At 40.1% G+C, this 25,831-nt stretch overlaps 1 protein-coding gene across 7 annotated transcripts in view; it reads right to left on the reverse strand.

The window, feature by feature from the left end:
• LOC134866079 (partitioning defective 3 homolog) overlaps positions 1–25,831 on the reverse strand; it is a 244,430-nt gene that overhangs the window by 66,665 nt on the left and 151,934 nt on the right. For 6 of the 7 annotated variants that reach the window (XM_063886011.1, XM_063886007.1, XM_063886013.1 and 3 more), the window contains 6 exons: positions 24,822–25,008; positions 22,535–22,686; positions 21,288–21,332; positions 13,149–13,379; positions 11,321–11,561; positions 2,964–3,092 (listed from right to left, as the gene is read on the reverse strand). In XM_063886011.1, coding sequence (XP_063742081.1) covers positions 2,964–3,092; positions 11,321–11,561; positions 13,149–13,379; positions 21,288–21,332; positions 22,535–22,686; positions 24,822–25,008 — 985 coding nt within the window. The remainder of the gene's footprint in view (positions 1–2,963; positions 3,093–11,320; positions 11,562–13,148; positions 13,380–21,287; positions 21,333–22,534; positions 22,687–24,821; positions 25,009–25,831) is intronic. The other variant, XM_063886009.1, reaches the window with a different exon arrangement.

The following is a 25,831-nucleotide window of genomic DNA, read 5'->3' on the forward strand; positions in this document are numbered from 1 at the left end:
TATTTGAAACTAGAAGGTTTCTTATTTAAATTACTGTGGATGTTCCAGATTGATTTCACAAGCTCATTAAGGCCACATGCTTTATGAAGTACATTCATGTCCACAATGAGCAATTACGTCCATATGAGCATGTTTATCTGCTTTTCAAATGAACACAAGTTCTCCCCGCAAAACCCTCCGTCGGCTGCCTGAACTGTCTGTCTTGATTTGTTTGTCTGGCTCCCAGTCGGAGTCCACTGGGACCTGAGACTTAAACCTGTGAGGAAATCCATCCATTTAGTCAATCACAGCTGGATTAACCACAGCCTCTGGCAGTGGCCAATCAATAGGCGGTGTGCAGCGAGGTGCCAAAGCCCCCAGCTGAACCTTGGGAGAGCGGCTTGTTGAAACACGGCTAACTGGATTCTTGTTCAACACCGAAGCAGACCCAGTCTTCCACATCCTCAGTGGGATCTCCCCAGTCAATATCAGTGCATCTCAGCCAGTGGTAACGTTCAAACAGAAGTGTGCTTGTGCTTTTTCAGGTGCTCAGGGAGGAGGTACGCTTGGTTGGAGTGAGTCAAACACCCAGCGCTGAACAGAATAATTAATGCATTGAATTACTGTCAGAAAGTCCCAGGATGGTTCCCGCTCTTTGGATGCACAGACCTTAATTTGGCTGTTTTTGTTCCTTGTATACTCTTTTGGCTGAATTCCTGAGCTCTTTCTTGCCCTGGGCACTCCAAAACCATTAAAAATGTACAAACAGAAGAACAAACTAATGCACAAAGAGACTGAAACACTAATTTCTCAACTCTTGCAGAGGCTCTACTTCGTAATTAATTGGAAATAAATTGGCAGAAAAACTGCAGAAAAAGCAGCACTCTTAATAACACATACTATAGCCTGTAGTGTCTTCCAAAAAGCATTCAATACATTGTCTTTACATTCTTGGAAGAGACCCTATTATTCTTTTTCGGGTTTTCCAATTTGTCTAGTGTGTTATATATATTTTAGTGCATGTAAATGGTCTGCAAAGGCTGACATTTCAAAATAATTCAGAATGTAAATTGAAAATACAGCCAGATAAACATTGGTTGTTCATTGTGTCTTTAAGTCATTGTACATCTGAATGAATAAGTGAGGTGGGGCATGTCATCTGTGAAATACTACAACATTTTCACGCCTACGTTTCAGTGTTTGAAGCTACATCCTGACAACGTGACTAAAAGGACAAGAATTGGAAAAAAACGGATTGGATTAAGATACAAAAAGACCCATTATGAACTTTGAACAATATGCAGAGTCACAATCAAATCATCTGACGTGGCATTTGCGTTTTCCCTGTGCCAATTAAAAATAAAGACCTGGCTATTATCAAATTATCGGACTACGTTCTCTTCAGGCGTAAAGAAAATAATGACGAACCAAATTTTCATAACGAGCAACTGTTGGGGGGTGTAATGACTCCTGCACCTACACAAAGAGCTCAGGAATTAATTAGCTGGCAGGGCAGTAATGGCCTTGGCATTTATGAACTGCCGCCCGAAAAAACTGGCACAGTGCCCGTGTGACATTTAGTCTGGTGGAGTGTGATGCAGCGGGGAAATAACTGGCTGTCTTGGGGCTGTTTTGGATTTGGGCGCCTACCCCTAGACAGTAAAAGACTCAGAAATAATGGGCTCTCTCAAACCATCTACACATTTTTTTAATTACACACATTGTTCATTTATTAAACCATTAACATACTGCTGTTGGAAATATGGAGTTCATTAACAAAGTAAAACATATCCATTTTGTTTCGTCTAGGAAATCTCAAAGAGGGAATTTATTCAGTCTGATTGTTATACTTCCTGAGGTGCGGACAGGCCCTCCAAGACCATTGTTTCCAATCTTATGTTTGGCTTGTCAAGCTGCTAAGTAGAAGTGGTCAAACCTACTATAGTTATGCATTAGCTTACAATTATAATTTAGACATTAGAGCGCTTTTTTTTTTTTACAACATCCCGAGCACAAAATTAGGTCCCTGGTTTGGAAGACATTGACTGGCCTGCATAGAGCCTTTGTTCACTTCCGTAACATAGTGACATCACTCGGTAGCCGTCACACTTCTGTTGGCTAGTTCTGCAACGCAATGTACGCGATAGGCTTACACACACTTTCCTGTAGTGTGTTCTATAGTTGTTAGTCTGCAAAGGCTAAAATCCCTGCGTTTCTCTCCCTTGCGCTTCTATTGGCTACCTCTCTCTAAGGGGCGGGACATCAGTAAGTGGTTGACCAATCACAACAGAGCCAACCAGCTAACCAACCAGAGCAGACTGGGCTCTGGTTTCAGACAGAGGGTGAAAAGAGGAGCTGCAGCACAGGCAGTATGAGAAAAATAAAGAGCTTTGTGAACCTGAAAAAATGCTCAACATGTCCTCTTTAACCTCATCTAAGCCTTTCTGTAACCTAGAATACCAAATATGCATGCAAGGCATTATCATCCAATGGCAGTTTTGGACTCCAGTAATGTCTCTGCGGCTGAGTGTAAACAACTTCCTGCAAACCAAACATCTTGTGGAAAGCTTTCCCCAGAAGACTGTGATAGCAGATTAATGACCGCGGTTTATGTTCAACAAAGTGGTGAAACGTTACCCGCATACAAGTCGGCCACCAAATGTATATCATCTGATATCTGAGGGAGAAAATGAGAATCACTGAGCGTAAACTAGATGTGTTTATCAAAGCCGGGAACAGAGCTGGAGTGTGCCCGTCAAAATGCATTTTGGAGTTTAACTTTCTAACTACGATCAAAGGTATTCATTACAACCTTTTATTCAATGCTTTCAAGCTTGAAAAGCATTGAATAGATGTGGCTCTGTAAGGTAGTAATGACTTCTCCTTTGAGCATAAAGTAGCAAAGCCAAGAGAACAAAGATAAAAGCAACTTAACCTTTACATTTAAAAGCATTGAGCAGGTGGAACAACATGAAGCCCCTTACCTCTCCTGCTCCATCCTCATCTTCATCGTCTCCTCGTCAGAAACCTGCGACTCCTCCGTCCTCCACTTGCTGGAGCCTTTCCGATCCAACTTTTCCCCCGGCCGCTCGTCCTTACGGTGCTTCCCAAACCTGGAATACAAACATTCATTGTCGTTTGGTATTTTTATGAGACTGTGCAGGAAGCTGTTGAAATAAGATCATTTCTTCCAATTTACTGGTGCAATTTCATCCAAGAGTCAAGAAATGGAGGGAGCATTTTCAATATGTTAAATTATTAGTATGTATTATCATTATAGATCTACTGGGACTTAAATACCTTTTCAAAGTCTTAACGGTTACTCAAAATCATCTGCTCTGAATATGTAACACGTTTATGACAAAACAAGTCAATGTTAAGCATTTTAAAAGATACTTTTCAAATGAAATTTAGATGATTTAAAGTTGAGGAATGCTAAGTGAAGAAGGTGTGGACGCGGCTCAGCCCGGTAATCATATTCATAGGGAGGGAGCGGCGCTTAACGAAATAGGAGCCAATGCTGAGATATTTCAGCTTGATTGACTCGGCATAAAGCTGCAGCCTGTTGAAGAAATTACTTTGGCACCCTGCTCGTTTCCACAATGAACCTCCGTGATTATTCACAGGGAAATTGGTCCGCAGAGAATATCTACAACTTCTAAAGAAACAACGCCGAGACGAACCAAAGAGAGGTGTGTGTGTGTGTGTGTGTGTGTGTGTGTGTGTGTGTGTGTGTGTGTGTGTGTGTGTGTTAATGAAAGAGACAGAAGACAGTGAAGAAAAAGCGACCACGCTTAAGAGAAACTCAATGAATGAAACATTAGGAACTAAAAACTAAACTACGGGGAAGAATACAAAGACAAACTCAAGAGGTGTGTGTGTGTGTGTGTGTGTGTGTGTGTGTGTGAGATGGTGTGTGTAAAACTGAGTAAAGAGTGTAAAGTAGTAAAGTGAAAATAAGGGAAAGATTAAGAGAAAGTGAAGGAAAGAGAAAGTCACATCTATTACAAACCAAAGAAGTGGAAATCCCCAGAGTGGTGTGTGAGTGTGTTTAACCACAAAGCATTTCACCTCCCTTTAAAGGGGTATGGGTGGGGGGCATGAGATGTTCAGGGACAGATAAAAAGTCAAAAGTATATGCCACATAGACGTCGTGTACGTCGTCTGAAAGCTGGAACACTGAAGATTAATCTGAGATGAAGCTCTGAAGGAAAATCTGTAATAAACATTAAGTTTTGGTTAGTTTTCATGTAGGTTGTAATATAGGTTTTACTGCATGTAAATGGTCTACAAAGGCTGAAATCTCCCCCAAACTCCATGGTTTTTGCACCAAAATACATGGGACTATCCTAAAGTGGGTACCAATAAAAAAGATTTTCATTCAGTTATCTTTAAAATGAACGTGCCAGTTTCCATTTATCTAAATGAAGTGTGACTTTGGATCTTTATTTAGCCTCGCTCCCGACAAGTTTTGTACCAACAGATTCCAGAGGTTTTAGATAAAACATACCAGTATCTATTTTCAAAATGGCACCTGCTAAAGCCTACAAAAACAGAGGCATGTAAGAGGTTAAGAGAAAGAGAGTAAATGCAAGAGACGATGATTTGAGATGTGTGAAGTGTGTGGTATAAGTAGATGGAAGATAATAGAAAATAAATGGAATTGAAAACAGAAAAAAACAACCCTTTTAATCCATTAAAAATGATAAACTATTCCTGGTTCAGAAGCAGCTTGGTTTCAAAGTGGAAAAAAGCCCCCAAACCCTGCAGAAAAGAAGCAGTGGCAGGACACACCCTGCTTCTCCTTGGCCCCAGAGTAAACCAAGCTAGTGAACACACACCCAGTGCACGTGCCACAGACGCTTTCCAGAGGTTCAGCATCTGGTAAATCTACTAAAAATATGCAAGGCAGACATAAGACGACTGCTGCTGAATCTGGTTTTCCATCGACACATTTGCCGGTGATTTGTCTGCTCAACGTTTATCCAACGGCTAACGAAACATAAACCTTTTCGTTTTCAAGATAACTTAATGGCCGTTATGGTATCCCAGACACCGGCCTTGTTAATGCAATAACCCTATTAAAGTCTGGCTGGGGCTCTGTTGCATTCTCCCATTCCTTTCTCTCTCTGTCCGCACATTTCCTGTCACATCTCCACGTATAATCAAGCCTTTGTGCATTCAATACATCGTGTGCGGTCACTTCTGTGGTGAACCAGCGGTATTTGTTATGTGTCTTGGCAATGTGGCAATGAGCAGCTCTCAAGTTTTCAAAAGACAAGCTGAAGAGATAGCATTGAGGAGGAGAAACCGCAGTGATGGTGGAGGGGGGGCTCGGAGACTAAGGTCCATTACCTGATTAATTTAACTGCGGCTGCCCGAAAAGCTCGGAGTGACGGCTCGCTGTTAATGTTAAGAGCAGGAGCGATCTATCACGACGAAAGACGCGTGACACTTTCTCTCTACACACCACTAACTTTCATTAACAGCCTCTTAAAAGACAGCCCGACTCTCCTTGTCACACACACCCATAAACACAGACACTAAGATTTATGACTGGGTAGGAAAACTTTGAAGAGGAGACAGAGTATTAACCATGACACCGGGGCCTTTAATAATCTCATATATTCCAGGCACAGTTAGGCCCTTCTTGTGTGCCATCGATTAAGATGCTCTGACAGGTTTTTGTGGTTTGAAAAGACAACTTCCAAATGTCAAGGTCCCAGCTTATTCAATTCAGCGGAGCACCCATGTGTCACTGCTAATCCTTTAAACCGCACAGAGAGTGAAAACAAGTCTGGTGGTTTTGTGGGCAGTTTTGGGTGGCATATTGGATAAAGCCGGCTACAAAAGTCATTCTAATGTGTTCACAGGAGGCTGGTATCTACAAAAATGCCAAAGATAATCCAGAAATGTTGGTCCAATGCACAAAAATGTTGATAGACATGACAGAGTATTAACTGGGTAAAAAGGTATTGACCTTTTCCTCTTGCCATGTCATGTTATTGGTATTCTAACTCTCCCCATCAATTACTTGGATGAAATGCTAGCATAATAGCATGCTTATATGGTATTATTTGTGCGTTACCATAAACATAAGCGTGTGACATGCTACAGATGCTAATTGTGCGTTGTTTCAACCTGCTTTCACTTGCTAACTAATATGCTAACGTTAGGTCTAAACTTTGCCATCATATCCTTAAGAAAGTTTAGCTAGGTTTGATCAAATTGGCTAACATACACTGCATTTCATATTAGGTTACAATACAGGATTTCCTTTGGCGCCACCTTCAGATAAACTTTGTGGATTGGCTCATTTTGCACTACTTTCTATTTTTATTTGATTATTATTTTGTCTTATGTCCATTTATAATATGTTGCACTGTGCGAGGAGCTCGGGACATAAGATTTACAATGCCATAACTGCACTGTAGCGACTGTGCACATGATAATAAAAACCCTTGAAACCATGGGATATGAGAATAGCATAGCATGCTAATATGCTATTATTTGAGCGTTAGCGTTCTAATCAGATTATGTGCTAATTTTGTGTTATTTCTGTGTTCATTAGCTAACTAATATGCTAACGTTAAGCCTACATTGCCATCGTGGCTAATGCAAGTTAAGCTAGGTTGGACAAACATAGCTACCATATACTGCATTTCATTTTAGGTTACAATATAAGATTCCCTTCAGGTAAACTTTGTGGATTGGCTCATGGGATCTGAGAATAGCATAGCATGCTAATATGCTATTATTTGAGCGTTAGCATGCTAACAACATTACGAGCTAATTATTCACCTATCATTATGTTGCATTTACTAAACACAAGAGAGTTGACATTCGAAATATGTGTTAACCTGCTGCCAATAGCAAACTAATATGCTAACATTGCCATCTTAAGACTCAATAAAGTTTAGCTCAATTGGAAAAAAATGGCCACTAGGTTCTTTTTTTAAGCTTGACTATAAGCATGTTATCCCATCATGCTCTGTTCTGTTCCCTAGCATGATGCACCAATGTCCCTCCATCCATGACACCACCCAAAAATGCGAGTGTGAGTTTCGGAGAGGATCCGTTGGCAGAGCGGCGGTAACGGGCATCGCCGTGCCCCCTCTGTGACACATCGTGAGGCTCGTCACAGCGTGAGCCTTTTCTGTGTTCAGGCTTGTTCACGACGGAGACACAAAAAACACACACATACTAAAACCACTGCAAAATTAGCGCAGCCCTCGAAATTTCTGGGCATGGAGCGTGTGTGCCGGTGCCAAGCTAACAGGCCGGGTGTTGCTTCTGAACAGAGAGAGAGAGAGGGATGGATACAGAGTTGGCAGGCAGCTCTGTTGGCAGTGGTTGATGGTAATGAGGCTTTGATTGGGACTGAGTGTGAGGCCTTCGAGACATGAGAGGGTCAGGCAGTGGCAGCTCTGTTGATCACACACACACACACACACACACACACTGCTCTGACTTCCACAGTCCTCCCACTCCTGATCCACCCCTCCTACATGCAAACACACATCAAAGTCCCTGACACTCCTGCGCCACTCACTCTTTCACACACACTCAAACACATGACACTCATGGCGAGCTCTTGACGTTCTCTAAAGCCACTCGGGGGAAACAACTTGCTCACATCACAGTTGGTAGATTGATAGGGATGCACTTTTAGACGCTTTTTTTTTCTCCACACACACACACACACACATACACGCACACACACATTTGCATTCTGTTTCATCATGACATGTTGACTCCGACACAAGTGAAACATGCAAATTGCACTGACTTCTTTTCTCATTCCTCTTTTGGAAACATATTAGTGCTCACTGCTGTGGCGTGTGCTCCCACATACCACCTGTCAATCAAACAATGTGGGTGTTACAAAAAAACGGCTTATCTTTGGATGTTGTGATGAATCTGTTTTGAGTGCTGCTCTCTAGAGTTGTTCCTTTATAAGAGTGATGTGTCATAATAAACCAAAAGGGCAAAATAAAAGCTGATTAAATAGTCCTATATAAAGCACATGTATGGAAGCCCATTTCTGCCACTGAGGGGGAACAATTACCTGGAAGTCGTTATAATTAACACACAAATCTCATTTATTTGACATTAAGTGATTATTACTACATCATATCTCAATTATTTGACTTCGAAATCTTATTATTTTGACTAAGTATCTTAGTATGCTGCCTTATTATCTGAATCTGACTTACTCTCTTAGTATTTTGACTCATTATTTTAAATATTTGACTTAGAATCTTATTATTTTCACTTATTATCTCATTATTACGACTTAGTATTTTAATATTTTCACTTATTATGACATTATTATAATATAGCATCTCATTTATTTGACTTACAATATTATTATTTTGAGCTCTTATCACATTATTTTTGATTTATTTGACTTAGAATTGTATTAATTTCACTTATCATCTCATTATTACGACTTAATATCTTAGTATTTTGACTTACTATGTCATTATTATGATATAGCATCTAATTCATTTGACGTAGAATCATATTATTTTGGCTTATCTCATTATTACGACTTATTTGATCAAGTGTCTTAGTATGTTGATTTATTGTCTGAATTTGACTTAGTATTCTAGTTTTTTGAGTCATCATTTATTACCTCATTATTAAAACTTCATATCTGTGTATTTTGACTTCTAGTATCATTATTTTGAATAAGTATCTTAGTATTTTGACTTATTATTCATTATTTAAATTATTAACCCATTATTACGACTAGGTATCTTAGTAGGTTGCCTAATTATCTAAATTTGACATATCTCAATGTTTTGACTTAAGTTTTCTCCTCTCAGGGACAGACCTTGAGGAGTTTCTGTGCTTAAAATCTGCCACACATGTGTTCAGAGGAGCCAAAGTTTACTTTATTGGATCACTCCTTCAAGTTGAGTGTGTGATCACGACTAGACGTACAGATGGGTGGAATATATCTCCCATCATTATTTTTGGAGCACCCAGATGTCTGCCAGTAAACACTGGGCGCCGATGAAACCGGCAGAGACAGAGTTTAAATGGAGCGGATCTTATGTGGCCAATATTAAGCCAATCAGAGGGAAATCACTGATGTTTAGACAACGCTCACTAACTGTCAGGGATGAGAGGAGGGAAAACTGGATTTGAGTGTGGGTGAGGGTATGAGAGGAGTGTGTCTGTTATTGACCAAATTTCAAGTGTGTATTTGTGTGTAAACTGAGTGGATCTGTGATTTAAATACTTCTGAATGTGTGTGCAGTTTGTGCATCCTCCCATGTTCGTATGAGGACAAAACACATCTCTATGCATGTGTGTTCTCTACTGATTACTCCAGCATGTATTTGTCTCTGTGCATTAGACTGATTACTCCATTGTCTGTGTGTCTCTCTGCTCCTCTACTTTTACCTCGGTGTCATCTGAAGCGATTCCACCTGTTTGACTCAGAGGGTCAAACAGCTCAATTTGAGCTCCTGACAACCTGGGGAACTGCTCTTATTCACAAACAATGTCTCTGTTTCCTCCCTCATCCCTTCGTCTAGAGTAGAGACTCATTCACTGCTACCTCTTATCCTAGTTTGCATATTTCACTTTAGTTTATACACATTTTTATTTAGTAATTTAGTACAAATATGCCATAGAAGTGCTGTAAATGTGAATTTAGAGGTTGTGTGTTTTCTGAAAATGAATGATAATATTCATGACTTTTGGGTAAACAACTGATTCAGGTATTACTTGAAGAAAATAGTGGTTAAAAATCAAAAGTGAACTCTTTTTTCTGTGAGAATGAAAATCATTGCTTGGATTTATTTTTCATTACAAAATTGACAATAAAAGAGGAAAAAAAATGGACAAAATAATCTTAACTTTGGGTGCAACGTCTATCTTTTTTGGGGTAGTCTTGTGACCTTTCTTAGTTATATGATTAAATATTAATAAAGGTTTATAAATATCTGCTGAGCTCAAAACCCCAGGAGGAAAATAGTCCTTGAATTAAGATTATTTTAAGAAATGCCATTTATGGAGTCCATTATAAACCTCAACACTTAGATGGGACATTATTTTAATACATTTAATCCAAATGCACTTTGATATCCTCCGAAAGATCATCTTATCCATTCCTTTCCGTCTCTAACAACACCTTTTTGTTTTTCATCCACTACCTATTCCACCAAACCCTCCTCTATATGTTCTGTCTCTGTGGAGCTCATTACCTCCCTCTGTCAGACTAGAGTCACTGTGTTGCCTCCCCTGTCAGCGCCACTTTGGCTAATATGATACACGGTTATATTACTATGCGACCCCAGAGGCTTCCCGACCAATCAGAGGGAGGGACGGCCAGTTAAAATGACCTTGACACCTGTGGTAATGGGGATGGAGAGAGGTGAGGGAGACTACACACTGATGGGAGTGTGTGTGTGCAGTAGGACAGAGAGTCAGTTTACCTATGAGGGATTTGGTCTGACAGGTTAGAGGCTGCAGAGAGAGAATTAATAAGCGGGGAAATAAACCGAAAAAGGTCAGGTTGTTTGGAGTCTTATTAGAGTTTCCTCTCACTCTCACGTGTTATGTCCAGATCTCAGCCTCTGAAGCCTAGCAGAAGTGTGGTTGAATATTTTTTTAACCTTTTAAAGACAATAATGGGTTGTCCATGAGTTAACACACCTGGATATTTAGGGAGGAACGCACTCTATGAGCATGAATCAGCTGTTTGCAGTAGATATCGATCAGTGTGTCTCGCACAGCTGCACTGATATTGAACACCTCTCTGATCCAGAGCCAACGTTAGCATAGTTTAGGAAAGTGTGGCAAAGGGTAGATAATAAAACAATGAAAGTGAACTGCAACACAAGATCAGCTGTGAACACACTGTGTGTATAACTCTCTGTTCTAACGCCGGTACGAGCAGACTGTGTATTTGAGTCTCTGAAATATAAAGAAAGGTCTTAACAACATGAGCGAGCAGAATAAACCACCACCATCTCTTCTACTGCAGTCTTATTGTATTTTAGCTTGTTTAATATTGTAAATGTATTTAAAGAGGACATAATATGCTAATTTAAGTAATATTAGTATTTTGTGACCCTTTATAACATGTCTCCGTACTTCAATGTTCAAAAAGCTCTTTATGTTTCTCATACTGCCTGTGCTGCAGCACCTCTTTTTTTCTGAAACCAGAGCCCAGTCTGCTGACTGGTTAGCTGGCTGGCTCTGTTGTGATTGGTCAACCTCTTAGAGATGTCCCGCCCCTTAGTCTATCAGGTAAAATGTGTTGGAGCAGTAGCCAATAGAAGCGGCGAGTGTTACATAGTGATGTCACTTTTAACAGTCCTACCTGAACATGTCGCCGAGTCCTTTCAGCATGCCCTTCTTGGCCTTCCCCTTGTCTTTCTCCTTCCCGCCCTCCGGCTTCTTCTTCTCCTTCCCCGCCTTGTCTTTGTCCTTCTTCTTCTCCTCTTTGGTGCGGTTGGTGCCGTTGACCAGGGGTTTCTCGGTGCCGGACAGCGGGGTCAGGTCGGCCACCGTGGACACAGAGTCTCTCCCTGAGCGAGAGCTCTCCTCCGTGTCCTCCTCCACTGCAGGAAAAAATACAGGAAGAAGAAGGAGGGCCACAGAAAGAAACATGGGGAGAATAGAGAACATATTATTTTAAATGAGTCATTTTAAGTGGCACATTTATCCGTGAGGCTAATAATGAAAATCTGCAAGCCCCATTATGTCTCCTTAATGCGAAAAGGGGCTTAGTATAATTCAATTTCATATTACAGATAGTAATCTTTAGAGACCATTAGACACTGACCGGTTTAAAATGAACAAAAGCAATACATGGATTTTTATGTGACGGCATAATGGCATGTTACTCTGGCAAAATATGAAATCCAGCATCAGATTATTTGGGCCATAGAGTCACATTATTTATTTTAATATGAAAGGTTTATGTGAGCACACTGCCTCTCGTTAACAACTCTTAATTGATTTTATGAGGGTAGGACATTTGAAAAGTTGAAAAAGGAAAATGAACTGAAGAAGAAAGTCTTAATTTAAGTGACGTCCGAATAAAAAGCAAGTTGGCATTGTGGGGTGTTTTGTATGTAAGCTTTTCTACTAAATTATTAACCATGGCTGTAAAGAGAAAAATGGGAGAGAAACAGAAAGGTGCCGATCTTGGGGATCATACATCTCATATTGTGGTAGCACTTTTCTTTGTGTGTCATTCACATTTAATTAAAAGAAAGCATTAAATAGAAAATAAAGTAAACATAGTTGGGACTGGAGGTATGATTGTGTGGTTTTCTCTGGAAAAAGGCAGCTTAACTGGCGTCCCTTTACCCAACGATATGCTACTTTATCACAGACTGATTCTCCTACCTCCCTAATATTGACAGGATGATACATTTCACATAAAATGCATTAGCTATTAACACCCCGAGTCAGCGATATGCCATAGCCACAAGCAGTGATACAATCAGCTGCAAGACATGCCGAGCATTAGTCAAAATGCTGTCACTCCCATGCATGTGTGTGGAAGCCTGTTCAAGTTTTAGTGGTGGACACGTTTCAATATCAATCCTGGTTATTACGGTCGTTGTGTTAGTGTCATTCCAGTGTAACATAATGCAGTGTTATTGGAGAACAATTTCATATTTCAGACACGTTCAACAAGTTAAAGAAAGACTGAGGTTGAATTTGCTGGATGTGACTACTGATGGATATGAAACAAAGATGGCCGCCGTGTCTTGATAACTGTTGTCGGGAATATTTCTTAAAATACTCCATTACACGTCAAAGTCCTGTTTTACAAATGTCACTTACAGACATATTATCTAGATATCAAATGTTGAAAAAAATATCTTTTTGTAGTTGTATGAATATTATTCATCAGCGTTTTTCACCGACAAATACATTAAACAAGGTTTTACGTTGTAGTTTGTCAATGTTAACCCAATTCCAATGCTCTTAATAAACTGGGTAGTTCATATTAACATATCCTGTGTGTTTAAATGTGACAATCAGCTTGTGACTATGAGTGTTTGATAAATATAGGGGAGTAAAAACTATGGTATTCAGCTCTAACATATAGTGTAGCAAAGATATCTCTAATATAAAATGGAAATACCAAAATAAAGTCAACATATACATTACTTCAGAAATTGTTATCTTACATGTCTCCATGCCTTCGTCGTCTTCCTCCGGGGGCGCCGGTCGGTCGTAGGATTTGTCGATGGCGGCCCTGAAGCTCTCGTTGCAGCCCCGCCCCCTGATGATGCGGGGGCGTGGCCTGTGGAAGGGGACGTCACCGTTGAGGGTTACCTCGGCAACAGCCGTCTGGAGGCTCTCCAGAGAGCTGGACTTCTTCAAGCCGAGCGACGGTCCCACGTCCTTTGTGGAGGAACCTGATGGGAGGAGACAGACGTTTGTACTGGAGGAAAGGAACGGTGGCGCCAGTTTAGTACTGCATACTGTCGTATCACATTACTACATTTCTATTCTACACTTCTTTCTGGATTCCTATTCATTTGAAAAGACTGCAAAGGGGAAATCTAATGTTCCTTAAACAAATACCACTGGGAGGATGGAGCAGAAATATGATGTGCAGCATTAGTTTAGCAACAATGCTGGAAAACACTTTAAATAATACGTAGGGGGCCAAATAGAATTTATCCCCCTAAAACTGTCATGAATAAAGAGACCAACCTCAGTTTCGACTTTTTTTAATTTCCGACTTCAACATTTTTTACCTGAAAGCTGACATTTTTCCAAACTTTATTTTCCTAAATTTCGACCTTAAATTTGTTTTAAATATTCTTAGAGTTACAGTTAAATGTAAAACAACTCAGTACAACATTCTTTTGTCTTTCACAGTATTACTTCAATATTATATAATCCTACTTTTACTAAACTAAATGCAGTTTAGCATTTAAATGTTGTAGTTTGTAGATGTGTTATCATAGATATCTTATTAAATACTGGGTAAATTAGGAGTGGGGTCATGACTCATATCATGTGTTTGTATATGTAAACAATATCAAGCATGTGTTGGTGTTACATAAATGTACTGCAGTCAAAAAAACAATATATGTAATGGAGTACTGTTTATATACGTGCTTAAGCATACCAGGGAAATACTGAAGTAAAGTATTGGTAAACAAAGTACCTAAAGACAGTACTGAGTCCACTGAGTGTTATTGGTATGTACTACTATGGCCAAAAGCATTACAATTATACTCAAAAGTTCTCCCAATATATGGTTGTGTATATATTTTTGGTTTTCCTAATCAAGTTTGTTATTATTATTAGGATCAACAGAGTGAAAACCAACAATCTGGATGCTCTTCTGTAATTGTACTGCCCTGAATTGATTCTATTTTTACATACCCTTCAACAGTACCTAATGACATCTTCTAGTGCAGCAGTAAATATCAAACTGAATCAACATCATTGACCTTGGCTGTGTTACAGGACGATGTGAGAGAAGCAACAGTATCCTGAGAGTTATGTTACAGCATGAGTTGTGATTTAAGGATGGATTGAGAGGATGAGAGAGACTGCAGAAAAACTGACTAAGCAAAGTGACACAACAAGCCACTTCCTGCCAAAATCAAAATGACCAGCGACTGAGGCTGCCCAAGTGTGACCTCAGGGTCCGCACTGCTGAGTCATTTTAGTGCTCTTTTTACGTAGTGGACTCTGGGACATGTTCCAGCCAACCTCAAAACACAATGACCCTAAAGGTGAATGGCCACTGAGAATGCCATCAGCACTGTGATTCAACAACCAGGAAATAAAAGGCGTCCATCTCGGGCTGCATTCTATAGGCTTTTTTTTGGACTGCACTATGGCTTCTGAACATTAGAGCATGGAGACATGTCCCAGGAGAGACACAAAGTACAAATATGAACCTGAAAAGGAGCATAATAGGACCCCTTAAGACTCTTTTGCCCAGTGAACATCCAAACCATCACATAAAGCAGCTGTGTGTTAGTAATCATACAAACACCATATTAGTCTTTCAGGTTTTGGTATGATGGAGCATCTCTCCTCAACGAGGAAAGCAACACCTGCTCTACCTGAGCACACCGAGCCTCACAGGACCAATAAGCTACTCTGACAACAGCAGAACATATTTAAACCTGGAAACTGTTCATTTCACCGAGAAGGAGGATGATCGATTGTGTGTGTGTGTGTGTGTGTGTGTGTGTGTAACATTCCTCCCGACTGACTACACATTTCATTACAAGATGTGCCTCGGAATGAAAATAACCATCAGCAAAGTAGGAGAAACATGACAGTTTAATTAAACTAAGACTATTTGTACGGCGGTGCGGGCATCATTTCTGTTCCCATATGGCTCCCTTCACAGACTGAACGGTGGAAAATAAATGTGAGAAGATGAGGTGACGAGGACTTAAGGTAAGTGGAAGAGCCTTAACCTCCTGGGTGGTGTCGCTTTAGAGCAAGGGTAGAAGAAGTTTGCAAAAAAGTCTGACAGATGTTTCATGTTAATAATGCTTATCTATGTCTCTCCACTATGCCATTGGTGAATATGTTTTCCTATGAAATGAATCACTTTCATTAACTTTGTATATAAATCTCTGTCTTGCAATACACTTAACTAAAACTAAATATGTCACTGTTTTACTTTTTATGGTAATCTTATATAAAAACTTCTTAAATTTGAGATATAGGCATACCATAAGGCACATTTCCAAGTCTGAGTTAACAATTTAAACACATTTTTTAAATAAAATAAATATTTACACCTGTTTTGATGCTTGCAGCTTCTGGCCAAGATATTTCTGCATATTTTTATAAATTAAACAACATTTTTGAAACTCTTTTATACATTTGTGTGCTCAGTAGGTTCTGTTAACCCTAACCCTGTTTTTGATCAGATTTCAATTATTACTCTAAGCATAATGTCCTTAAATGTTCAAACTATTAATTAAGGTATATATCAAATGTATTCCAATGACCTGCCAGTGTGGTAGGGTAATTTCAAGCCTTGGAACAAATGTTAAAACTATTGCCAAGCCTCTTGTTTACAGAGAGGCTGACCGAAAATAGAAAAAAGACGGAGAGGAAAAAAACGAAATGGAAAATTGAATAAATGCAGAGTGAACAAGGGGGTGGGTTGGCGGCCTCCCATTCATCCTCATCAGCCCGTCCTGTTCCCGTAACGTCTCACTGAGGGCGGCTGATAGGCTCTTCACGCTGCACACACACTTTATTTAAAGGCTTCGCCCGGCGCCATTCACCACAGTCACACTCCAGCGGCACGCCTGCGAACACGATCCTTTACACCGCGCTGGAGATGTGACAAATGACATTTACTCACAAACACATATTTATTTTCAAAAGACTTGCAATTAATGTACATGTATTTATTCTAATAGGTGTGTATGATTAACCACTTAGTTTTACCTTGTCTACAGTAATTGTTGTTTAGGAATCAGACATCCTTTATTTGTCTCACAGTGGGGACATTTATATTGTAACGGCAAAGGGGACAGTCCAGATAAATCATTCACACTGTTACTCACATGTTTGCTCTTATTTCTATTCCTATTATCCTAGTGTGAACTCTTATCCCTCCTGAGTTTCAATCTTATTGCTGTTGTTGCTTTGACACTTGGATTTCCCTACAGGGATTAATAAAGGTTGATGTTATTGTGTCGAATCTTATTGTATCTTATTCATTGTTTCCCTATCCTATCCTATCCTATCCTATCCTATCCTATCCTATCCTATCCTATAGATTGTTATCTTATCTTTTAGAATCGTATCGCATTGAATCGTACTGTGTCGTATTGTATTGCATAGCATAACATAGCATAGTATCGTAAGTCAAGCTCAGTCAGTAGGGGCTTGGACTGGGAATCGTAGGGTCGCCGGTTCAAGTCCCCAAACAGACTTGAAATATGGAAAGTGGACTGCTACTTGGAGAGGTCCCAGTTCGGACATCTCCAATCCCCCCTCCCCATTGCTCCCCGGGCGATTCTTCTTCTTCTAAGCAAGTCATGTAAGGGATGTTCACTTCCCATCTGTCTGCTTCTGTTGATTTATGTGGCGTCCAGCTCTCCCTCTTGTAACCTCTCGTCCTTTCTCTCTCTACATCCTCCTTAGCAACGGTCATGATAGTCCTTGACAGCAGACTGTACTACTGTATTAACAACCTGTCACATGTTCTGAATTGACCAATCAGAAGCAAGTACTCAACTAAACCGTGTATTAAAGTATAGTATCGTATGGAATCGATATTATCCTATTGTACCGTATCGTAGCTAATCTTAATGGCTAGTATTGCATAAGATAGCATCGTCATAACCTAGTGAGGAAGCTTTGTGAGGTTTATTTTCAGTAATGTGCCATAAAATACTTTAAAATCTATTTGCATATTTCTTTTACTTAAAAGATATTCAATTGTGAAAAAATCATGTCCAGGAAACCAGCAAACATACTGTAGTAATAGTGTCGGATAGATATTTTAAAAGATAGCTAAATGGATTATTCCAATCTGCTCAGTGAGTTCTGAGTAATCTGTGTCAGTGTGTTTGTTCAGAGAGACAGATAAAAATGATCCCAACAAGTTAAGCAGTGTTGGCTTACAGTAACAAACACAGAGCATCCGTGTAGCGGCTGCAGCGAGCACGGGTCAGATTGGTGTTGACACCAGACGCACCTGGAACCGGCAACAGCAGAGGTATTGATTCACGGTGGAGAAAAGAAATCTCATTTGGTTTGGTTTCAGCCGCCTCTGACATCGCTATATGTGAGGAGTCAGATATATAGAGCCTTCCACACCCTAACACATTTCCTGTTATCTGAAACCGAGGATGACGCTAACATACTAATCCACATTACAAAACATAATCCTGTTTTAGGATTACTGTATTATCACCTCTAGGAAATACTTCGTACTTCCCAAAATTCATTCAAATTGGATCAAACAGGATCACCAACGGGACGCTTCCTCACAGGTATAATACTTCTAGGAAAATTCTGCATTAAGTAGTGGACACGGTCAACAGTCCTGCATTGCCCTCCATCAGTAAAGTGTCTTCATCCTACATGTGGCCAAAGTCTGTGTCAACAAAGCTCTCAGCCAATCAGAGCTCAGGATCTCATGTCTACTTTATCCCGCCTCTCAGAGGTCTCACAGGCTTTGGTTTCGGCAGGATGGTTGTGTTTTGGCTTGGGGAAATGGATCATGGATCATTTAGGGGGAAGTACGGTTTGTTAAAATGTTGGTAAGGTGACACCAGGGGCCCACCGAGGGAAAATAAACCCCGGACACTTAAGAGAACAGGGTAAATCTATTAGCAGCCATCATTAGGGGAATTGAAAAGGTTTTAGATTCCAAAAAGGAAACGTATCTTCTTCATACTAAACATCTATCTTAAATAAATACATTATACAGCAGTATTTGTACCCTTGAAACCTGCAGGTGTTTAACTTCATTTCTGATTTTCAAAGTAAAACCAAATCACCGATTCAGACAAAACTATGGTGCTTCATTAAAGAACATTTTATGATGCACAGATAAGGCAACTGCATTACTGGTCTAAATAACTGTTCTGATTATTGCAGATCTTGCAGAAAACACTCATATGCATATTCTTTCTAACCGTCATATGCTCTTATTTTGAAACCGAATGCTGAACTACCTATGTGGTCATTTAGGAATGATGACTGGGTGGATTTCAGGATTTATTTTGCATGCTGAGTTGTTAACTTTTCCTAGTTGTTGAGGCATTATGCAAACAAACAGCTGACTCGTCTGTTGCCATTTGGCAGATTCACTTCATAAAATATGCAGCACACAATCTCATCCTTGCCGACTCATGATATAATAACGTGACAGAAAGTTGGAAACAATATTCCGTCTCCATCTCATGGCTTTAAACACACTTTAAAACGCTTCAACAAAACAGAATTACAAAACTAATGGGAGTATGTGAGAGTATTGTGCGTCAGGCACCAGGACTAACATCACCATCAGCAGCAAAACTCATAAACATATACTTTTTCTTTATTGTATTTTAATGTGTATGATGTGTACTTGCATTTATATCAATACATAAACAGTGTTTTATTTTTAATGGAACTTTTGAATTGAACTTCTTATTTCCATATTTCTTTTTAACTTTATCTTTTGATAACACATTTTTTATTCTACTACTAGCTACAACCATACATATTATTATATCATGTGCATAATTGATTTGAATATACCAATAATATATCTTTATTTAGTTTGATCTTTTTATTGCAATTTTACTTTTTAAGCTTATATAACCTTTTTTCACATTTTAATTTGACTTCTTACATTTCTATGAATATATTTATTTAATTATTATTCTGTAATTGGTCATTTTACTTAACTTTTGCATTTTATTTTAGAGTTTCATTGCAGATTCCTTCTCTTCTATTTTCTAACTATTCATATAAATACTTCCTTATTTATTAATCTTTCATTTTATTGCATTATTTTTTCAAAACAGAGCCACTGTCATGAAACCCTGTCATGTCCCCCCGATCCTCTGTGTTTCTGTCTTCACGTTTTATGACGGTGTGAGAGTTCACATCCATACCTACAAGTTACCGAGACACTAAACCTCTCATGTCTCCGTCTCTACCCGTCCTTTTATTGTCGCTGCTATCAGAAGCAGTCCTTCTCTTCAGTCGAGGCTACAGTGTAAATGCACAGGACTTGACAATGACAGATGACTCGCTGTCAGCTCGCTACCTTAACCAAGGACACAGCGTTTCTTTCCTGCTGTCCTTCTGCCTACACACACAAAACAATTAGAGCTACAGCCGCATCTGAAGACAAGGTAAAATCCCATCTGTAGTCACTGGCCTGCTTTCACGGCCATGTTCAGCAGCGGCCTCAGACTGTGGCTCGGAACAATGTGTCTTGTCAAGAGCGAGCAGTGAGAGCGAGCACAGAACACAGTGCACAGAGTGGATAAACCTCCTGAAACACCATCTGAGAGTTAGCCACTGAATTTGCATTTGTAAATCAATATGTGCAATTTCATATATGTCCCTGTTGTTCCTGTAGCACCTGTGTCCCTTCCTGCAGCGGCTGTTCATCGATCTGCTCTGCACAGCCACAGAGGCGGGATGCACTTCATTTATAGATCCGTTCTTACTCTGGCTCACTTCTGCAGCAACAAGTGGTCACCACAGCTGCATAATGCGTCAGTAAATAAATCAACAACAGTCCTGTTTACATCTTATGATACAAAGAGGGGAGGAAGAAAGACTGCGATGGTAGATCTGGGATGATATGAAGATGGGACAGAGGGGTTTGAGTTGGTTTTTGACCCAGTTTATTTCCCCACTTTTTTCTGACCTGCTCCTGTTTTTAATATGCTGTAAACGCTGTTCAATGTTAATGCAAACTTAGCTTCCCCCCTGTTCACTAATTGGCTGTAAAATCAATCATAAATGACGCCAGGTGTATTTTTCGGACATTAAGTAATACTCTCATGGACTCATTCATTCCAATTGGTGCTTCTTTGTCAGTCTTTTGATTACCATTAAGTTACTATTAATCGAACTCTAAACTCTCCCTAAATGTTTTGTACAATTGATAAGCCTTTCAGAAGCTCGTAGTGAATAATCTGAATGCTGTTTCTGGTTTTGCAATGTATTAACAGCATTTGAACTATTATCAAAGACAGCAGAAGAACGAGAAAGGATTCAAAAAATAGTGAGTGCAGCAGAGTTTGACTCTTTTGTTGAGATGATTGAATACACTGTGGAAATCTACTTAAAGGGGCCTATTATGCTCATTTTTCCACTACTGTGACATGTCCCCATGCTTTAATGTTCAAAAAGCTATTTATTCTTCTCCAAAAAATGTTGTAAAACAAAGTTGTAATTGGTTAACTTTGGAATATTAGCCTTAGCAGACCATTTACATGCACACACATTTTTATAACACACTACAGGAAAAGGGAAAACTACAAAAAGGTAATAGACCTCTTTAAAAACACAATTTGCCATTAGATTGATTATAGACCAGGTCATTTCTCTACTTTGTGTTATGAATGACGGTGTTTAAGTGCTGGATGTGATTGCATAATACCATATTATGCAGAATAAAATCATAAAACAGCAAAACTTCCTGTAACTCAGACCTCCTGGGGGCTTTTAATTATACCTCAAAGTCAAACACCACTTCTACTCCTCAGTCCCAGGTTTAAGATATGAACAATAAGAAGAAGAAGTGATGGGGATGGAGGTGAAGGTCATTTCTTTTTCCATTCTACCTTTCTCTCACCGGTCCTTACCTGTGTTGGCGGCGGGACGAGGGGTGAGGTTAATCTCGTCGGCTACTGTTAAAGGAAGTGGAAGGAAAGACAGGGAGGGGTACAAACATTTGGGGGGTTCAGTTAGTGCAAATGACATTCCACATGCAACATCCAGGTAGCGCTGCACACATCACACAATGCTTCATCTCAATTAGGATCGGACGCCATGCGAGACGAGGAGGTGGAGGTGCGGGTGGAGTCGGAGGGGAAATGAAAGGAAGGGTTTGAGGATAGCAATCAAGACTTTGTTGTGATATCAACACGGCACAGAGCGGCAATCTGCTCGGGAAGATTAGATATGATTATAGAGAGTGCGAGCGGAGAGACTGTTGCAGCCAAAGCAATCAGCGACTGTTCGGAGCCATTTCAAGGTGAATCAACTCGGGGGGGAAAGTTCTCGACTTTTGGCGAGAGGTGTTCCCGTACAGAGGCAGAGGGGTGGAATACATTTAGATAGAAGGAGTGTTTGGAAGATGTGCAGGGATGTGTGGGAAAGGTTACAGGAAATCTGAGTTTTGAAGGAGCTGAGGTGTGCTAAGAAAGATTATGAAGTTCAAAATGACCCACAGATTTGAATATCTTAACCTCCTATGGCTGATATAACATGAGGACTGAAAGCAGGTGAAGGTTTTTACCAGTGGCGGAATTCAGCCAACACAAGCACATGTAAATGATTACACCGTTATTACACCCATTTATCACTATTATTAAACCCATACTATACCTGTGTTACACCCATTTTACACCGCCTTTAGACCCATATTACACCCATAATAGACTGTTATTACACTCATTTTACACACTATTACACCCATTGACTCAAGCATTGAACTTGACTAGAACTATTACGTGTTTGTACTCGATGGAGATCATAAAACTAATACAAAATATACAAAAAATAATAAATACAAATTGACATTTAGTCATAGGTTTAAAATCCAATCATGTTAACTCGTTATAACCCTAACATCATTATTACAAACCTAAATATACTTTATGCCAATACTACATTTACTTAAGTAGGATTATGAATGCAAAACTTTCACATGTTAGCGTATTTTTATAATTAAGTATTGCTAATTTTACAGTATAACATCTTTAATATCCAACACTGGTTTCCACACACTGCCACGGTCCCTGCTCTTAAACAACGTGTTTTATCTCCCTGTAATACAGTAAATATCATACATTAAGGGAGACATGTGGAGGTTTTTAAAGGGTTGTACCTAAATCCATGCTCTTGGACTTGCGCGTCTTGATGATCTCGAGCTGAGACGCATCGCCGAATTGCTTGGTGCGTTTCTCCGACATGCTCTGGCGCCCGAAGCCTTCCCTTTGAAAACTGCCATCCGGATCGTTCTCATCTGGATTCACGGAGCTGGATAAGAGAAAAGATAAGACTGAGTTTAATGATCCCACATAGGAGAAAAGTGTGTGTCAGTACAGAAAGGAAAGCATACGAACAGATGATGAGCGTAGATAACAAACACTTCTAGCAATTTCTATATCAAATGTGGAGTCTAAGAAAAGTAGCATATGAGGAAGAGAAATAAAGAAAGTGGTGATGATGGGTTCAAAGGTTGAAAAAAAATCAAAGAACGTCTCTTCTTTCAACTCGTACGGTTTGAAAAAGGAAGAAGAGATGGAGGGAAATCCAGTGAAGAATCAGGAGAGCTTGAAAAGTAAAAAGGAGAGAAAAGGAAGTGTTGGAGCAATAAGAGACAGAGGCAAAACAAGAACAAAGCCAGGGACAGGAAATAAGCATGGGGTGGAAAATATTAAGAGAAAGAAAAAGGAAAGAACCGAGGGATCAGAGGATGTAGGACAGAGAAATACAGCTTCAGATGGAAGAAAGCTAAAGGATGTCAGAACAAAACACACTGGGGAAGAAAGGTAAACAAACAACAGAATAACACGTGGAATAAAGACAGAAAACAAGAGCAAGCACAAAACAGAGACTGTAGAAACACTATACAGAAATGTTCATCGGAGAGATCAGAGAACTTGCAACAGTAGCCGGTGTTTACTCTGAATTTACAAAAAATGTATAATATAAGTTAAACACTTATGATATTATGTGATAATGGTTAGCTTCAGCGTTACATTATGTAGTTATTAATGCATTCCCCTGACATTGACCTGCACATACACAGTGTCAAATACAATGCAGTGTGTGTGCTTCACATCAGGCTGAGAGGCCGTGCAGATGAGGGCCATCAAGGTGAGAGCTGCTTACAATCAGGGGCCAATCAGGGAGAGGACGCTCATTCACGCACGCACGCACGCGGGCGCACACACACACACACACACACACACTGTATACACACTGACCTAGTTCAAAACTACAAGCTTTGGAAAGATGAAATTTAAAGTGATTTGTGAAAAGGCTTAACTTAAGGTGTCAAATGCGGCGCTACAGTTCAAATAGCATAGACAAATTGACCTTAAGATAACTACAAAGAACATGTTTTAAATCAAAATACCTTTTTTTTTTTGTTCAGCAGGATAATCTCCACTTATTAACACCACTATTATGATAGTTGAAGTGTCAATGCATTCTCCAGAAGTAAAAAGCTAACATTAAGCTATTAAGGAACTACAGCACGGTCACATGACTACACAACCACCCCCGCTAATGCTAAAGGTGGCTAATGTTGGGCTATAAAGGAACTACAGCACGGTCACATGACTTTACGTTACCACCGCTAAGCTAAAGGTGGCTAATGTTGGGCTATAAAGGAACTACAGCACGGTCACATGACTTCACGTCACCGCCGCTAAACTAAAGGAGGCTAATGTTGGGCTATAAAGGAACTACAGCACGGTCACATGACTTCACGTCACCGCCGCTAATGCTAAAGGCGGCTAATGTTGGGCTATAAAGGAACTACAGCACGGTCACATGACTTCACGTCACCCCCGCTAATGCTAAAGGCGGCCAATGTTGGGCTATAAAGGAACTACAGCACGGTCACATGACTTCACGTCACCCCCGCTAATGCTAAAGGCGGCTAATGTTGGGCTATAAAGGAACTACAGCACGGTCACATGACTTCACGTCACCCCCGCTAATGCTAAAGGCGGCTCATGTTGGGCTATAAAGGAACTACAGCACGGTCACATGACTTCACGTCACCCCCGCTAATGCTAAAGACGGCTAATGTTGGGCTATAAAGGAACTACAGCACGGTCACATGACTTCACGTCACCGCCGCTAATGCTAAAGGCGGCTAATGTTGGGCGTGACGACGTTTAAGATGTTTTCTTGAGACACTTGTTCACAACAGTTGTTTTTATGACACATAAAGGTATAAAATACATAAAAAGGCTGATGTATTTTATGTCCTCCACAGCTTATTTCAGGCATCTAGCCAAAAACATATTCAGAAACCCATCGACTTCAAGACAGGGAAGTAAAACTGCAAAAAATACTGACTAATTTCCCAGTGTTAGGACTCATTCCTGCACCACTCTTGAAAGAGTCTGAGGAAGGAAAGTGAAAGTTTTGCCCACCTGTCGATCTGAGGCGGCGGCTCTTTGGCCCACGGCGGCGTCAGGTCGGCGGTGAAGCCCACATCGTCGTGGGAGCTGGAGGACGACTGGTCGGAGAGGTGGGGGGGCAGGAGGGGCGGCCGGTCGTCCTCGATGATCACCGTGTCGTCCTGCGGCATGTTGACGGTCGGGGACAGCTGGTAGTTTCCTGGTGGAGAAAACATCATGTCTTTAATCCTCCGATCTTTCCATTCGTTGATAGAGCCAACAAGGAGGTTTCTGTTCATATTCAGAGTGTTCACAGTGTTCACCCTCACTCAATTCATCAATTCAAGGGGGGTGAGGGGAGATGCCATCCCCATTGTTAGAATAAATGACCTAAATACCCATCCCTTGTTAACACCTCTAGTAGCAGAGAGAGTTTAGAGGCAGAGGAGCTGATATTTCAATATGGTAGTCGTGTTTGCTGGACTCATTGATCCTCTCTGTGGCCCCATGTTATAACATTGACTCCTCTTCAGAATCAGAGGGCATCTTCTCTTTCCCTCATCTAGTTTAGTCTGATATAATACAATAATACACAGAGTAGGTCATAATTTTAGTGACAAAAGGACTCATTTACTTATGCAAATTGTGAGACCATCAACCGTTATGCTGTGCGTAACCTTAAAAGCAAATCAAGCTTCATCAAAGACTGAATTTACCATTTCAAAATCTGTTTATCTGGCTAATTTTGCTAAATGACAAGAGGACAGGGTTCATTTTATGCCATTTGGGACTAAGCATGGACCTCCTTTGCTTCCCCAAATCATTCCTACTCAAAGTAGATAATAATTGACATTGTGAACAAATGTATCGTCAATGTGAATCAGAAAAGGGCGGGCTAACCAATTGGGTATTCTGCAGCAGTCGAAGGGCATCTTTTATTTCTCTTGTCTAGTTTATGTCTGATGCAGAACAATCAGACAGTGAGAGGTCTATTGTTTTTGTAACAAAGGGAATAATTCACAGGTTTAAATGAACAGAACCAA

This window comes from Eleginops maclovinus, chromosome 6, assembly GCF_036324505.1.
Source record: "Eleginops maclovinus isolate JMC-PN-2008 ecotype Puerto Natales chromosome 6, JC_Emac_rtc_rv5, whole genome shotgun sequence".
Taxonomy (NCBI): domain Eukaryota; kingdom Metazoa; phylum Chordata; class Actinopteri; order Perciformes; family Eleginopidae; genus Eleginops; species Eleginops maclovinus.